The sequence below is a fragment of the Rhea americana genome, unplaced genomic scaffold (assembly GCF_003343005.1).
Source record: "Rhea americana isolate MKP2758 unplaced genomic scaffold, rheAme1 scaffold_12, whole genome shotgun sequence".
Taxonomy (NCBI): Eukaryota; Metazoa; Chordata; class Aves; order Rheiformes; family Rheidae; genus Rhea; species Rhea americana.
The window spans coordinates 8423516-8440095 of record NW_028185261.1 but is presented as its reverse complement, the minus strand read 5'-3'; the positions used below and the strand labels follow the sequence as shown (position 1 = coordinate 8440095).

The 16580-nt window shown below is 37.3% G+C and overlaps 1 protein-coding gene across 7 annotated transcripts in view; it reads left to right on the top strand.

The window, feature by feature from the left end:
* The window catches only part of UBR3 (ubiquitin protein ligase E3 component n-recognin 3), a 105689-nt gene that overhangs the window by 33894 nt on the left and 55215 nt on the right, over positions 1 to 16580 (top strand). For 5 of the 7 annotated variants that reach the window (XM_085323220.1, XM_085323198.1, XM_085323192.1 and 2 more), the window contains 6 exons: positions 61 to 202; positions 4980 to 5084; positions 6026 to 6199; positions 6437 to 6466; positions 7863 to 8323; positions 12941 to 13029. In XM_085323220.1, coding sequence (XP_085179346.1) covers positions 61 to 202; positions 4980 to 5084; positions 6026 to 6199; positions 6437 to 6466; positions 7863 to 8323; positions 12941 to 13029 — 1001 coding nt within the window. The remainder of the gene's footprint in view (positions 1 to 60; positions 203 to 4979; positions 5085 to 6025; positions 6200 to 6436; positions 6467 to 7862; positions 8324 to 12940; positions 13030 to 16580) is intronic. The other 2 variants (XM_085323212.1, XM_085323204.1) reach the window with 1 other exon arrangement.

Here is a 16580-nt window from a genome sequence, read left to right as displayed (position 1 = left end):
AATAGTGACAGTTGTCTACGTTACTGCAGTATTTAACGTAAGTCTGATTTCTTTCAATAGTTTAAAGCAAAGTGGTAAATTCCCTGGGAACCCGTGGCCACCTTACAAGAAGAGAACACTGCTGCATCCAAGTTACAAAGGTCTCATAAAGCTTTTACACTGCAAAACTTTGCACATTGTGCTGTTCACACTTCTTTACAAGGTACATAACTCTCATTAATRAGACCAGTATTTTCCTTCCATTTAATCACAACTTCGTTTACAAATTTGCAATATGTATGTTCAAATTTATGTACTATTTTTATTTTTGTTCTCATGATGAAGTACTTCTGATTAGATTTTCTTTTTTTACTAGTTAAACTAAAGACAAGTTATAAGGGGGTAATTTTTCCTTTTTTGTTATTTCACGTTCTTTCCATGAATTGGTTGTATGACTTCAGAGATGTGTAGTATTTCATGTTCATTTTATAAGCCTATGATGATGATCTCCTATGGTTTTCGTTATGCGGTTTGTACACATACCTAGTCAGGCACCCGAGGAGATGAGCAATCCTATTGCGCTTTGAGGAGCGCTGTCAGACTCGTCAGGGCTGCTGTCTGAGCTGTTGTAACGTAATGGTTTTGGGGAGCTTGCTAATGTGAGGGATGTTCTTTTGGCTCCTACCTACAGCAGATCTRTAAAGCATCCGCAGCAGGGTGAAACGTAGGCAACCTTGGTGGCTCTAGCTCCTAAATGACAAATAAGTCTTACAAGTGCAGTTGGTTCTAATTTCACTTCCCCTGGATATGTTCTGGCTTTTGGTAACATTGTAGCGTTTGTTTTTCAGCACTAATTGATGCCTTTAAATTATTTTTGGTTTTGTCTTTGATAGTAGGCTGCCCCCTTTTAAGAAGTGGTGCATTCCTTTTGCTGAGTGCATCATCAGAAAATGGTTCAAAGACTCTGAATTGCTCTTTGTGCTTGGAAACAATAGGCTGCAAAGGCAGTTGAGAGACTATACAACAAGGTTTGATTGAGGCACASGAGCGCCTTTGCTGGGCAGATGTTCCTTTTAATGCTCCTTGCTCCCCCATAGCTCTCCAGCTTTTGTTGAATGGAAGATACCTGGTGTTAAAGAGAGTAACAACAATGTGGCATTTAAAGAGGGACATGTTTATTCCTATGAAGTTATTCTAACTGATTTTTTTTCCTCTATTGATGTATCATATAAATAAGTTGTCAGTATATCACTAGAAGGGATACAAACTTAAGATTTTACCTGAATTCATTCAATAGATTTTACCTTTATAACAGAATTTTCTTTTTCTCAGAAGTTTTTTTGCTCCTATTTTTCCTTCTCCATGATAGTATGGACCATGTTAATGGAGAAGACAGATGTGCAGAGACTGTTGAATGAAGCCATAGCATTTGGGACTTGGAAATACAACATCTTATTAATGGTCAAGGTTTTCCATTTTCAGATATTTCTTAGTTGCTTATAATCTTGCCAAAATCTAACTAGTCACTGCCGTTTTTCAAGGTGGATGAGCATTCTGTCATATTTTTCAACAAACAGGACAAAATACATTCTTTTTCCCCATGTTTTAAACATTCTTTTATCAAGATTCTGAATCTAAATTTAGTCAAACTGTAGACATTGCAAAACTGCATTTTGTACGTGCTTGGTGGGTTATTGTTTTATTCCGTTAAGTGATGAAGTCTCAAACATCAGTCCAGAYGGGGCATGCCTCACACCAGAGCTGACTCTGGCTTTGCTGGGAGTGCTGGTACCTCCTTGCCCAGGGATTTCTGTAATTGTGGCCAGAGGCTGGGGGCTGCTGCCCGCTTCGCCCTGGGCAGGGCAGGCCCCGCTGGAGCTGCCGGCAGGAGACTGAGCTCGGAAGTGCTGGGGGAAGCCCAAGGCAGACGGCTCTTGGGAGCGCTGCCCGCTGRGGAAAAGCAGAGTGGTGAGTTTAGGGTGATTCAGATGATGAAACAGGATTTTAATGTAGAACAGATATGGAGAATGTAGGGAAGGAATGCATCATCATCTTCTGTCTTGCTTATAGTTTTTATTTGTCTTATTCTACTAAGGAGCTTCAAGGACCTAAATCTTGACAGTCGTAAAATTTTCTGGGATACTGTTTTAGCTGGAATATTCAAATACRTTTCTGCTAGGTTTGTGGAAGGTAGAAGTTATGTAGTGATCGAGTMTGTGCAGTGGTTTAAATGATCTGCTTTGTGTATATATGTAATTTTGCCAATTTACAACAGCCTTTGTATCTCTTGACCTTTGGGATTACATAAAGRACAACAATAAAACATGTTTGACTATTTTTAGACATGTTGTACAGTCTGACTTWTGTTTCTAACTGATCAACTGCACATCATTTTCACATTAATGTAATACTGAATGTGCTTTTATTTTTAACGATCTCTTTAATCTGAGATTTGCTTGTGTTTGATTGGATCAACTGTTTGAACATCATTTAGAAAACTCATTGTAAAAGAGTATTTGCTTTAAGAACTCTCTCTGTGATGTTCCTGATGGGTGTATCTACTTATTTGGTCTATTCAGAATCAACCTATATTTAAACTTTGCTGCAATACATTCTGAATTTCTTTAGTAGCCTGTTTGTAATGAAATTTTAAATGTATTTTCTTGTCCACTTTTGTTATAATTTGAAAGTTCTTGTGATTTTCTTCCCTTTGAATCAGAGCATTCTGAAGAGGAAAACTGTCCTGCTTTTTCATTTTAGCAGTGCTGCCTCTCTCCCTTTCAGAGCATTAAAGTTGTATTAAAAGAAAGACATGTGCATCTCTGTGCACATAGGTATACACACTGGATTCAGAAATTTTKTTTGCCCCTTTCTGTTTGAGAAGCTTTTTGTTTGAATTGTTTTGTATATAATTCTGGCTCTTCTTTAGTTAAAATAGCTGTTGTTTTTGGTTCTAAAGGTCTTCCAGTTCATTGTCTAGTAGTTTGATCAATATTTGTAGAAGAATTATGTAGCACTGTGAAAAGGCAGTAGAACTCTGCATAGAACCAGAAGATCAGTGTTTCAGGGTTATGTAGAAATGTACAGTGGCAGAATTGGTTTTCTAGAAGTTAGGATAAAAATCTCATATGTCAGTATTGCAAATTTGAGTTCAGTAAGGTTTCTTCAGCCTGTGCTGGGCTCCCTAGTACAAGAGAGACRTGGAGCTGCTGGAGCAAGTCCAGCAAAGAGCTACTAAGCTGATGAAGGGACTGGAGCATCTCTGCTCTGAGGGAAGGCTGCGAGAGCTGGGACAGTTCAGCCTGGAGAGGAGAAGAGTGAGGGGGGATCTCACCAACGTGTGCAKGTATCTGAAGGGAGGGCGTYGAGAGGATGGGGCCAGGYTCTTTTCAGTGGTGCCCAGTGACARGAGGAGAGGCAACGGGCACRAACTGAAGCACAGGACGCTCCRTCTGAATGTGAGGAAAAGCCTTTTTACTGTGAGGATGACTGAGCACTGGAACAGGTTGCCCCGAGGGGTTGTGGAGTCTCCCTGCTTGGAGATGCTCAGAAGCCGTCTGGASGCAGTCCTGGGCAACGTGCTCTAGGTGACCCTGTTTGAGTGGGGGAGTTGGACCAGGCGATCTCCAGAGGTCCCTTCCAACCTCAACCATTCAGTAAATCGTTGATAAATTTTTGAAGCTTTTTTTTTTTTTTTTTTTTTTTTTTTTTTTTTTTTTTTTTTTTTTTTTTTTTTTAGTATGAGACTTGGAAATTTGGTTAGTTAAGATCCTCCTCGTGCTGATATTATTTGGGTTTGCCCATCCCTCTTGGTCTCCTGAAGACATGAGGAATTTCTGAAGTATTTCGCTATTGTTTGTGATTTCGAAAAGAAAGTTATGTGGATATGGTCACTCTGGATTGTGACTAATCTCATGCAAAAAGGAGGGCAGGCTCGCAGCAGTTCTTTGCGTGTAGCTGACAGTAGTGGTAACTGAGCAAGTTAACCTGGCACTTTTGATTTTAAAATTAGCCACAGCTTGAACTAGTGATAATTTTAATTTTGGTTGGAAAGAGACAGTAAAATTAGATCTTGCTTTTGCCATGATGTTCACAGGTTAGTTTTTATAAACCTAAAAATTATTTTCTTAAAATATATCAAATAAATTGAGGGGTCTGAAGGGTAATATCAAGAGCAGGACGCTGTTTTGTKCATTATATATATTGAAGTCATAACAGGCTGAGTGATGTCTTCCTATCATTTAAATGCAACACTTCTGTTGATACAACCCATCCAAAATGACTTGTCCTGTTTTGTAGTAGTATTCTATTACTGTTATATTCATGCTATTACTCTTACTTTTATTGACTTTCTTGCAACTTTCCTTTTAAATTCTATAACATAGTGCCCAATCAGGTGTTCTCCTTGGTTGATCCTTCCAGTCATAAGAGGAGAGTGGTGTTTAAAATGTCTTTGTGGTGCGTCAGAATAAATGTTATAGCAAGCTGAATGGGCAATTCACCACTCTATAAAATAATTTTTTCTAACGATCTCTTCACAAATATGTTAAGACTTTGAAGGCATTACTGTATTACAAAACAAAAACTTTATTTTAAATTCTAAAATTGGAGATCAGTGTCTCCAGAAAATACTAGGATGGCTAGTATTAATAGTGTTCTGCCTGCCCAGGCTCTTCTGTATAGGAATACTTGGGATATATGTCATAATCTTGAGAAAATATTTTCCTATTATTAAAAAATGTTGAAGGCAAAAATTACATATGTAGCTCAACAATTTATACCTTTCCTGAAGTGGCTAWCCTGGAAAATCATTCTCAGAGACAAAAAGTTTGTAGTACCATGAACTTCTTCACAGGAGACTCCTGATTACTTTCTTTCACTTTCAATTTAGGTTAGAAATGTCATCCAGGTTTTTGGCACTTTTCTTTTTTTATTAGAGATTGTGGGAGTATCAGAGATAAAAGACCTTCTAAGCTGTGAATGTCAATTTCTCTGYCTAGATATTAATGGATCATCAGAATTTGTCAGAACATGTCCTTTGCATGGTTTTGTATTTGATTGAGCTGGGGTTGGAAAATTCTCCGGAACAGGAGTCAGATGAAGAGGTAAGAATAAATATCATTTTTTCATTAAAATATGGAAGTGCTGTCTAATGGAGCAACATTCTCTTAAATTTAACACTTGACGTTTATTAATATAATGATTTTACAGTGGGATTCAGAATAAAACACCATTTTTTATTTATTTAAGCAGGAATCAGCTTAGCAATGAATATTAGAAAACTGCATACAGTTGTGAAAAAGAACTTGACATCTTGCCATGAGTTGCAACAATGTCTTTTAGAGTTGAGACTTCTGTATTTTTAAGCTGACAATATAGATCATGCTATTCTATAAGTTAGTGCTTGAAACTGGTTGCCAAGAAATGAAATGAATTGAATCTAAAACTTGCTTAAGTTACTAGATTTTCAGCTGAAACCATTATCACAGCACATTTYACCACTAAAGTTCTGTGTCCTCTAAAACACAAGATGTGAATTAACCAAAATTATAACTGTCCTTTTGGTGAGAATTTGAATGTAAAGAATACTTGGTTTCATTACTCCAATTTCGCTTATGGTTTATATGCCTTTCATGATTTTTGCTGGTGCTTAATGTTCCTTATATGACTAACGATCTGCCACTTTCTTTTCTCCAGAGATTTTGTGAGTATTTTGGRTGTTTTGTTATGCTAAGCTTAGTTTGTACATCTTTGTATTACCTTGAGTAATTCCTTTTGCTCTTTTCAGGTAACACGGATTGGGTATATTTCTTTGCTTGTATTCAATCTGAATGTGTATTATTTATTTATTTGTTTGCATTGTAGTCCATAAGATATCTCTCAGTCATTGTCATAATTTTTAAGAGCTGTATAATCTCCAATGAGGTACACACTTTTCAGCCGTTTGCTCTAATGTCATGAAGAGAGGATGGTCTGTGTATGATTATAAAAGCAACATGAATTATTGTAATATATAAAAGACTGTACACTAATTTGTTTATTCTAGGAATCTGCAGGTGGACAAGAGCGCTGCCATGACAGTTGGTTTCCRGGTAGTAACTTGGTTTCTAACATGCGTCACTTTATTAACTATGTTCGAGTAAGAGTACCGGAAACTGCTCCAGAAGTGAAGAGAGAACCACCTGCAAGTACCAGTTCAGATGGTTTAACTTCTTCRCAAGTAAGTATATATAGATTCCAGTTGTCTTCCTAGAGTAGTTTAAGGTATTGCTTTATTGCATATTTTGTTTTTGTTTGTTTGGATAATTTTTACTGTTTTTATGAATTTCTAAGAAATGTATACTTTCCTTTAGTAATCTTTCCAAAGAATATACTAGCAAGAATAGAAGTTATTTCAAGTCATATCTCCTTCCAAATGACATATTTAATGAATTCTTTTTTGTCCTCAATCTACCAGAGTTCAAGGCGGAAGAGCCTTCAGAGAGAGGTAGATTTGTGTGCAGTTTGTTTTCCTAAGCAATTAACTTGCAATATAGCTTTAATTGTACTCATCTTAACATTCAGTTCATTTTATGAACTTTTTAGCTTTATTTTGCAAGGTTTCGTGCTTTCTTCATATTCTTGATTTTAATCTTAAGTGATAGATTTCTTTAAGCAATAAAATAATTTCATTAAGCAATGAGATACCTTTATATGTTTAATACATATATTTTTAAATAAATGCTATTTATCAAATATAAACTGTYTTTTAACTTACTGCTTGAGCTTTGTACTTAGTCCTGTTCTGTCTTGCCAAGGTATTACTAACATTTATAATGTAGAGTAGTCTAGCTTTCTCAAATCTAGGTAAGTTTAACCTTATGTTGCAAGTGCATTTGAAATGATTAATGTCAAAGTAGATCTATTTTGTGAAAACAAAATTAATGTGTACGTGGTGGGATACTGAAAGATTTAGAGCCAATAGATAAAATAATCCCTTCGTCGAGATTGTTTTTGTAGGCAGAGCTTCAGGTTATTTTAAATTAGATGTAAAAAAAGCTTCTGTAGTGAAGTACAGTGGGTATTCCTTTTGCATATTAACAGAAGAAAAATTCAAAACCCTGTTTTTATGTTTAATCTCTCAAATATTTGACATTTGTTGGCTGCTCAGCCTTTTTAAAAGTATTGAGGTGTTAAGTTCTGAATTCCATATTCAAGATATTCAGGAAACCTCTCTTCTTTAGGTTCAGGATATGCCTATTGCTCTATATATGCTTAATCTGGGTCTGAAAACAAGGCAGCACACTGCAGAAGCATCTGAATGGGCTCTGTAATTCATGTAACTGCACTCGTGGTCATGTGCCCCAAACAGTAAGCTCTGCTTGCACATATTGTTTTTTGGTTCTGGATCTCAGCTAATAAATCCACGCAGGATGGGCAATACCTATGGGGACATCTGGGCTCACGTGTGTAGTAGCTCATAAATTATGCTGTGTAGCAGTGCTCAGTAGACCTTATTAAAGACTTTTAAAATGGCCTAAAGATGCTAAAATTATGAATATTCCAGAAAAAAAAAAGACAAAATACTAGTTGGAGAATAGGATCGTAAGTGTAGAGCAAAGCTGGATATTTGCTATTATTTTAGCATAGATAGTATGTTGATTTTGTACTTGGCTTTTTATGTAGCTGTGTATAACAAATCTGTATAAAAGTATGATATACGGGTTTAATATTTTGGTCCACAATACTTCATTACATTTTTGGAAGAGAAAAGGTAATCTTACTGTTTCAGCTTTTCCTCCTAGTTTAAACAATAATGTCTATAGTTGTATGTATTTTGTTTACACATGTATTTTTAGTTATTAATTATAATTTAATTATAAATTTATTTTTTCCCCTCCAAGAACTCGGGGACAGCTCAAGTGTTCAGTTTGGTTGCAGAACGTAGAAAGAAATTTCAGGAGATCATCAATCGGAACAGCAGTGAAGCAAATCAGGTGGTTCGGCCCAAAACATCAATGAAATGGTCAGCACCTGGTGCAACACCACAGCTAACTACAGCCATTCTAGAAGTCAAGGAAAGTATATTGTCCTTGCTAATTAAATTACACCATAAACTCTCAGGAAAACAAAACTCTTACTATCCTCCATGGTTAGATGATGTGGATGTTTTAATCCACCCAGAAATTCCAAGATATTCTCACGGTGATGGAGTGACAGCAGTAGAAAGAATTTTATTGAAAGCTGCCATACAGAGCAGACTGAATAAACGTATCATTGAAGAGATATGCAGAAAGGTTACACCTCCTGTACCACCAAAAAAGATTACTTCTGCAGAGAAGAAAACTTTGGACAAAGAGGAAAGGTAAGTTTAAAAAAAAAAAAAAAAAAAAAAGAAGAAGAAAGAAAGAAAGGGGTGGTAGAAAGGAATGTGTTTGCATCTCCTGATTGATCTGTTCCTAATTTAATTCAAATCTACAATTCTGGTCTTTACTCATTTTGTATACATTTGATGTAAGTGGATAGTAAGGAGAAGTGTCTGCACCTTGCTATTATAAATATTTAAATTTGAAAATTGTTATCTTATACACATGATGACCTTTAATGTTGCCACATATCCCTTTCTTATTTCCTGGGCTTTTTTATCCTTGTACTCAATTTATCCTGGGGCAGTAATTCTCAGCTTCTGCGAGCCCAGAGACTTGCAGACTTTATACATTCACGTCTGCAAAGTAAAGAACTTTTAAAATAGAGACTCCTTAAACATCGAGAACAATCAATACGATTTTATTTCCCTCTTTTTTCTTTCTTTTTTTTTTTTTTTTTCCCTTCAGCCTAGAAGCCCTTGTACTTTTGTATGGGAAGAGTAAAAAGAGAAGTTATGTATTTGGTAAATAGAACATTCAAGCTGCTCAATATTCAATTCATATTGAGCTGGCTTTTCAGCATTTATTTTTCCTATTACTTCACACTATAATTTTTGATTGGAACATATTGGCACATAACAGAACTTGTCCTCCTTTTCTGTTTTGAGGGCAGGAATTACCAAGGCATAGCAGAGGTAAAACTAGGTGTTAAGAATGTTAAATGGAAAAATAATGAACTCCATAATCACAGTTACACTTCATATATACAGAGGTGCAGAATTAGGATTTTTGTAACAACTTTGGGGGCTTAACTGTGCAACCTCAAAATAAATTAGAATTTTTTTCATTCATATAGCGTATACATTTGCATACAACTGTGAGGTTTTTTTTAGGATTATTATGTGTGAGTTGGTAGCGCAGCCTTTTTTCTTGTCCAACACATTGTCATTTTTAAAAAATTCTTTCCAATTTCTTATAATTGCATTTGGTTTTTAATTATCATTGTTATTTTCTTATAATATGACCTGAAAATTTGCATGTCGAATGTCTGTCTTGGGATAAAATTTTTGGGGAAAAATCTCAGTTTTGAGACTGAGAAACAGCGAGTCCTGCGAGTGCTCTGAATACTGCACTGGTCAAACTGAAAGCAGAGAGGCGGCTTGTGCTGTGTTGTCAGCAAGTGCAGTGGTGGCAGCAGGGACCAGGAGCAGCCTAAATCAAATKCCTGGAGGACAACTACTGGAGCTGAGAAGCAGAGGTGAAACCTAGGCCTGGCAGGGGCAAAGTGCTGAAGACTGGAACTGGAAGGAAGAACGGTGGGGAGGTACTAGTGGGTGAAGGGAGGATACCAGCTCTGAATAGTTGATGTTGGAAAGCAGAAGCTGGCAATTGGAGATGATGGGGACAACTGTCAGGTTGTCAGGACAGAAGTACTGCAAGATGAGCAGGAGATGGAAGAACTAAATTTGGATGAAAATTTCAGTTGGGAAGATGGTGTGAGAGGTGATAAGAATGGGAAAGTATGGAGYGGGAATGCAAATGTCTGAGGGCATGGAGACAAGCTGGGATTTGAGGACTGGAAAGAATGGGGCTGGCGAGGGGCGCTTGGAAGAGGCTGGTACCTGTAGTGCAGAAGGGTGGGAGTGARGAGATGAGGAGTTGTAATGCCAGGAGGCAGCGGCTAACATTAGCAGGTTGGGGCTTGGCGATTGCGGTGGCCAGGCAGGAGGAGGTGAGAAGGCTGAAGAAGCGTCGGGGGCACAGTTAGGGAGGACACGTGCTGGGGTGCGCAAGCATGCTCTGCAGGGCTTGCCTCTGTGCGGTAGTCTGTAGTATTTATGGCTTATATAACCACACTGCATGTTTATGGTTCTAGAAATCCTGGGGAAACCATACTGCATTCTCATTCAGGTGATCTATGAGTTACTTTTATTTACACATATTTATATATTTTTATTTGTTTGAAAATAAAWTTTAAAAATTCTTGATGGATTTAAATATGGTAGTGGGCTCTGAGAATTTTAATACCTGCAAATTCTAGAAAAGTTAAGGAACTTAAAAAAGACTCTTCCAGTATGACTYGTAAACGCTTGGAAACTGGATTGGTTCACAGAAATCAGTCTCTGAGAAAAGTAGCATCTCCTCAAGCGAAAAAGGGGAAAGATCTGTCACATTGTCAGAATTTTTCACTAAATTCTCTCTGCTATGTCCAAAAGCTACAGTAGATTAAAGTGAAACTTAAATCTTTAATGCTGAAGATGTATTTCTTTTAAAATAACATAACCCAAAATAGATTTAATGTTTCTATATTTTTTTTTTCATTTTTTGATTTTTCAAGTCCAGTTTGGTATTAATGGCGACGGAGGAGGCTGTGAGCGTTCAGCGCTGACGCTTTTGGGTTACTTCAGCGTGTGATGACAGGCTTGGCGTGACCTCCGCCGTGGGCTGTCACCACAGACACCGAGGCACAGAAGTAGCCGAGAGCCGGAGCTGCTCGCAATATTTTTTCAGTTGTGGTGTCAGAGCCCTGTGGGCTATCATGGAAAATTACTGAGCTGTACCGAATSTGTCAGTGCTTGTTTATGTCCTCTTATTAGAGGCCTCTATTTACGGTCACTCTGCTTTTAGCAAAGGCATATATTGAGAAATTCCCAGGGAGGAATAAATAAAAACAGACCTAATGAAAGCCCTGAGATGGTTCCTAAAATAGTGAGTCCTAGGACTGTGGTACACAGAAGTTATTTTGAGAAATGATGACTGTGCAATGTGACAGATAAATGGGCATTTTGATTTTTTAAGGTGCCTTTAAGAGAACCAGTTTGAAGCTTTGCTGCGGGAACCRGCCTGAGCTGGGTGGCCGCCGCTGCGCCCTGGACAAGCGTACGAGGCGGTCCCGCGGGTGCGAGGGGACTCCCCTCGCAGCGTGAGCAGGCGCCCAGGGAGGCCTTCAAACCCCTTGCCAGTTTTCTTGGTCATCTCCGACTGAGTAGGAAGAGGAAAGAGCTCGTGGGTCGTTGCTGGAGAAGAGCAGAGTTTGCCGCCCTGGCAGGGCGGCAGCGCCGCGTGGCCTCCCGCCGYGTGTGGCTTTGCTCTTCCCACTTCACTGCTCCCATTTCCACCGTCTGTAAACTCATGTCGCAGTAAAGGTCCCTTCCTGCTTTTGGGACTCAGGAAGAGGAAAATTTGTAATAAATATGCTGCAGGGGATAGAAGAATATTGATGGATTTAAAAAGATCAAGCAGGTGCAAACACTGGGATCAGGAGTAAGGACTRTGCTGAAAGAAAGCTATGTAATGGTGCATCAGACATGTTATTGTAAGAGACAGGTGAATGTTTTCRTAAGAACGGTGCGATACCTAAGTGAAAGAGCATGAAAGGTTGCAGTCGATGTGAAGTTGGTAACCAGAGGATAACAGAAATGTGGTTTAATGATGGTCTTAACTGGGGCATTAAGTGTTAAWAGCCATGCTCTAAAAGTAAAAGCTGATGGAAAGCAAACAAAAACAGAAAAATGATGGGATATCACTTTGTTAACATGACAGACTGCAAAGAAAGCAGAGCAAATAGTACAGGTAAGAGAACTTACCCGAGCTGGAGCACCGCGAGGAGGCTGGCCAAGGAGCTTCGCGCGGTGGGAGCGGGAGCCGCAGGTGCCTCGGCGGGTTCGGGTAGCCAGCTGGGGCGGTTGGTCCTCGAGTGAACGTGTGGGGAGCGGTGCCATTGCGGAGAAGAACAGTTCCTCGGGTGGAGGGGCAGGGAAGATAGTGGGAGAGCTTCAGTGTTTTTTGATCTGCTAGTTGACAAATTCCTCTGCTGTTTTTTTTCACTGAGCCATCAACAGCTGTTGCCATTTTCAAATTCACGTTTGCAAGAAATAAATTATAGAATAGCTGATCATTTAACCCTGGACAGGTCCCTAATACAGTTTAAACGACAGGATAGACAAGAATAGGTCTGCAGCTAATATTGTTGGTTTACAGATGGAAGGTAATGTTAAACTATGAAGAAAAAGTCAGTGAAATCAGCTTGGCTCCAGGGAGCCTGGGGACTTCAGGATGGCGGCAGTCAAACTCCTGCAAGTCTGTTGCAGCTGTGGCCAGTATGTGGGGTGGAGGTAGGGGAGAAGAAACTGCCATGAAGAGCCTTAGCTGGAAAAGAAAATATTCTTAATTATGTTTCCCTTAGCATCAGACTTGATATCAAAAGTGTAAAGTAGGCCTTTTTATCATGGACTTGTAAATGTTGCTTGTTCACAATAGTTGCTGTTGTATAAAGGCTGAGGTTTCATTTTGCTTTTCTTCCTTTAAGTAGCAGAAAAACAACTTCAAAGAATAATATATTGGTTTTATTTATGGTAATCTGCTAAGAATCCTTTGGATTTTTGGAGGGTTTTTTGGGACAGGGTTCTGTTCCTTTCTTTCAGACTTAAGCAAGCAAACAAAAAAATGCCATCTTCTTGGCAAATACTACTACTAGGGCATTAGCTTCCTTTTATAGTCTTGAAAGTGAATCTTTTATTTAGAGAAAACTTGAATTTTGAATGAGATTGTTCGAAATAGTGATTGTAATCCTTCGTTATAATTGTCTCTTCTTTTTTCCCTCCCATTTCACACAGACGACAGAAGGCTAGAGAAAGGCAACAGAAATTGCTCGCTGAATTTGCTTCGAGGCAGAAAAGTTTCATGGAAACTGCCATGGATGTTGGTAAGCTTTTGGCTGGCTATTTGCTTTTTTAGTTTTATACTAGTTTTGTTTTTAATTAAACAGTTGAACAAAAATGGTACTACCATATCCACTTGCGCACCTGATAATTCTTAAGAGACTTAAAGTTGTGTTTTCTAGAACGGATTAATACTGAATAGGTAACTGTTAATGAATAAGCTCCATAGTCTTGAAAACATGTTAAAGGGCACACAACTGAAGCATCTAAGCCTACTCTGATTTTTTTTCTTAATAGAGAGTGAATAAACTGAATAAATTTGTGTGATGTGTCAACATATCTTCCTTTTAATATAAAACTTTCCAATGTTGATCTGTTTTTAAAAAMGTACATTTTCTTAAACTGTAGTAATAAATCTTAACACTATTTCTTTGTAGAGAAATTTTCAAATTTTAATAAGGTAAAGGTTTTAGCTTTTTAAATTATGTTTAGAATTGAGGAAAGCATAACTTCTAGATCACCTCAATACTACAGGTGTACAAGATGATAATATATTCTGTGTCAGCTTTCTATTTTAAATACTAACTTTAAAGCAGAATCAGTTCTCATAAATATGTTTTTCTTAAGGATAAGTTCTTTCAGATTTTGTTATGTTGAAAGCAGTAATCTTGATTAGTTTGTTTTTGTTTAATTAAGAGGTAGATACTCTTCGTCTGGATTGTTCCATTAAACAGCAGCATTTTGAAAACAGGATTCCCCTCCTCCCAGTCAATGGGATAGCCTGCCTTGTGGTTTTAATTTGAACTTAAACAGTGTAGTGGTTAGAAATGAAGTTGGTGCTAATTTCATTTCAGTTAATGGAGTATTGAGAAGATTTAGTCGTTAATATTTATGAAGGTCTTAGGTATGGCAATCCAAAAAAGTTCTTTAGCAAGTAATGACTGTATATATAGTGTTATCTTTGGAGGGTGTGCATACCCAACACAAAAATCACATGCTGAAATGACTTTGAGTAATGCTTATAAAATGGTAGCTATTTCTTTATAGTCTATTTGCCAAAGTAAGGAAGAGGGAGAGAAAGACATGCAATTATGTTGTTAAAACCAAGTCATGTTGTACACAATCATGACTAAAGTTGATTTTAACCGTAATTAAAGTTGATCAAGTTTCCAACTTGATTTTGCGATCCTCTATATTTTGAATGCTTGATATTGCAACTTTTAAAGTTGATGTTTTTGTATATGAATCACATTTATACTTATTTACATGTTACATGGCTCTACGTGTATGTATGTATAAACAGATGTTTCATAAGCTGTATTTAGGGTAATTGGTCTAATTCGTGGATGAAGTGTGGTAGTCAATACACTACATACACTTTATGTAGAGAACTGGGAACACTTAGCTTTTACTTTAACTACACGTGTCAAATATTAAAAAGAACCTTTAATTTCTGTACAGTCGAAACCTAGGCATTTGTGCTTATGCTTGTGCATGAGTCAGTATACTAGGCACATAATGCTCAAAAAATACTTGTCTGTATTTAAGCACTGAATAACTAAGCATTTCTCTTAACATAAAATTTAAGACTTGTTAGTTACACCATGTCATGCGCAGCAGTAGTTAGAATTGTTAAATGGACCACATTTTAACATAGTTTTGCATGAAGACATTTCTTGGCAGCATCTTAGAGTTAGATACTTTGCATTTCTTTAATAGTTCTGTTGTCTCTGAAATGCTTTTTTTTTWAAAAAAAAAGGAAAAAAAAATTCCTTTCTGTGATGTGATTCTTAGCAGAACATCATTCTGTCCTTGAAGCAAATGCTCCATAACTAGCTAGGTTAAAAAAGTGCACAGTTTGAAAGCAAGGTGACATACATTTCCTAACACTCAATCTTTTGAACCCAGTTAGAAAAATAAATTAGGTACTGATCTCTTGAGAATATATATGCTGGTTGAGGGCAAAAGATATTAGCATGCTAATAGTTGCTTTGATGCTAGGGGACCACTTTGACACATAATGAGTATGGTAGGAAGAATGTTGACTACAGTCAGAGATTGTAAACTGTACTTATTGTGTTTGGACACTTTTACACAGCCCTTTGGCTTTGGGATTTTTGCCAGGTGGGGAAGAAGGGGAGCAAATCATGCCCTTATACTCCAGAGAATTCAAATTTAAATAAAATTTAGGCAGTGGGGCACTGTGTACTAACACAGTGTGTTAGATGATAGCACACTGATGACTATATGCTAGGAGGTAGCAAAGGCAAATTTGTAACTTTAGGTCTCTCACCTCTATTGGTACCAAACCAAACCAAGAGCTAAATAATTAAAAGAAAGAGAGAGAGTTTGGTACTATCCTGGATTTCTGTCAAAGTTTAAATGTTTTCATCTTCTTTCAGTGATTTTAACTTTGTTCTATTTAATCTGCAAAGTCAAAGAGAACACACTGTAGGTAGCTAGAAAGTCAGGGAGTTATAGTATCAGACAAATGTTGTAAGAGGAACTTGGTGATTTGATATCAATGCCACTTATCGTTATTTTGTATTTCCCATTTGCTTCTTGACATCATTAAGACAAGTTTTTGTGAAACCGGTTAAGTTAAATCTTTGGAGAATCAGGCTTGGGGCAGTCTGGCTTGATCAGGTAGCTAGTGAGAGTCTGTTGCTCCACAGAGGCAAAACTGAGGAAGGACACGAAGAACAAGAATGAGAAGGTCACAATTTGCATAGCTTTCTGTAATCTCACTTTCCACATTGCCACTGATACATTTTTATCCCATTATACTGCCAAAATCTACCCTTTCAAACTAACCATAGCCTGAGCCTCATCATCTAAGAAACTAAAAATGTTTTAGTTCTGTTAACTTCTAAATATACCTCCACTACTGATCTTTACAAGATATGCCTTTTCTTTATTTAATGTTGTTTAGTTAGTATCCCAGTTTGTTTACAAAACTGTATTCTGGTAAGATTATTGCAAAGTGAAGACAGAATGATGCAATTGGGCAGCAAAAAAGAAAAGGAGGAGGAACAAGGAAAGAAAAATGTACCTTTGAAGTAAAGCTGTGTAATTTAGATTAATTCTGAGATAATTTAAGGCAGTAGTTGAGATTTGTCATAGTCTTTAAAACGACCATTTGTTGGTTGTTTCAGGAAGATTTTGGTCTGTTTACTTCTTTGCTGCTTTAAATCCTTGCCTGTTTCTCTTACCCGTACAATTTGTAGAAGCTGACTTTGCTTTCTTTCATTACTTCCTGGGAAAATTACTTGATTAGGAAGTGGTCTTTGGTGTTAAAGATTTAGCTCCCTTGAAATTTTATTATTGCCAAATTAGCCAAATCTAAACATTTGTAAAGGAAGTGTGCATTGATCACTGAGGTCTGAAATTAAATCAGCTGGATCTTTTTATCCCTGTTTCATATAGGAAATAGAAGTATAAATGGGACATACTGAATTGGACTGAAACCACTTTTGAACTGTGTTTTTTTTCTGAGGTTTAGAATAAGCAATAAACAGATAGTGTGCTTTAAGTATTAGAAATTAAATGTGATATGCTTACAAATACTGAAAGCCTTCCAGTGGAGACTTCTCCC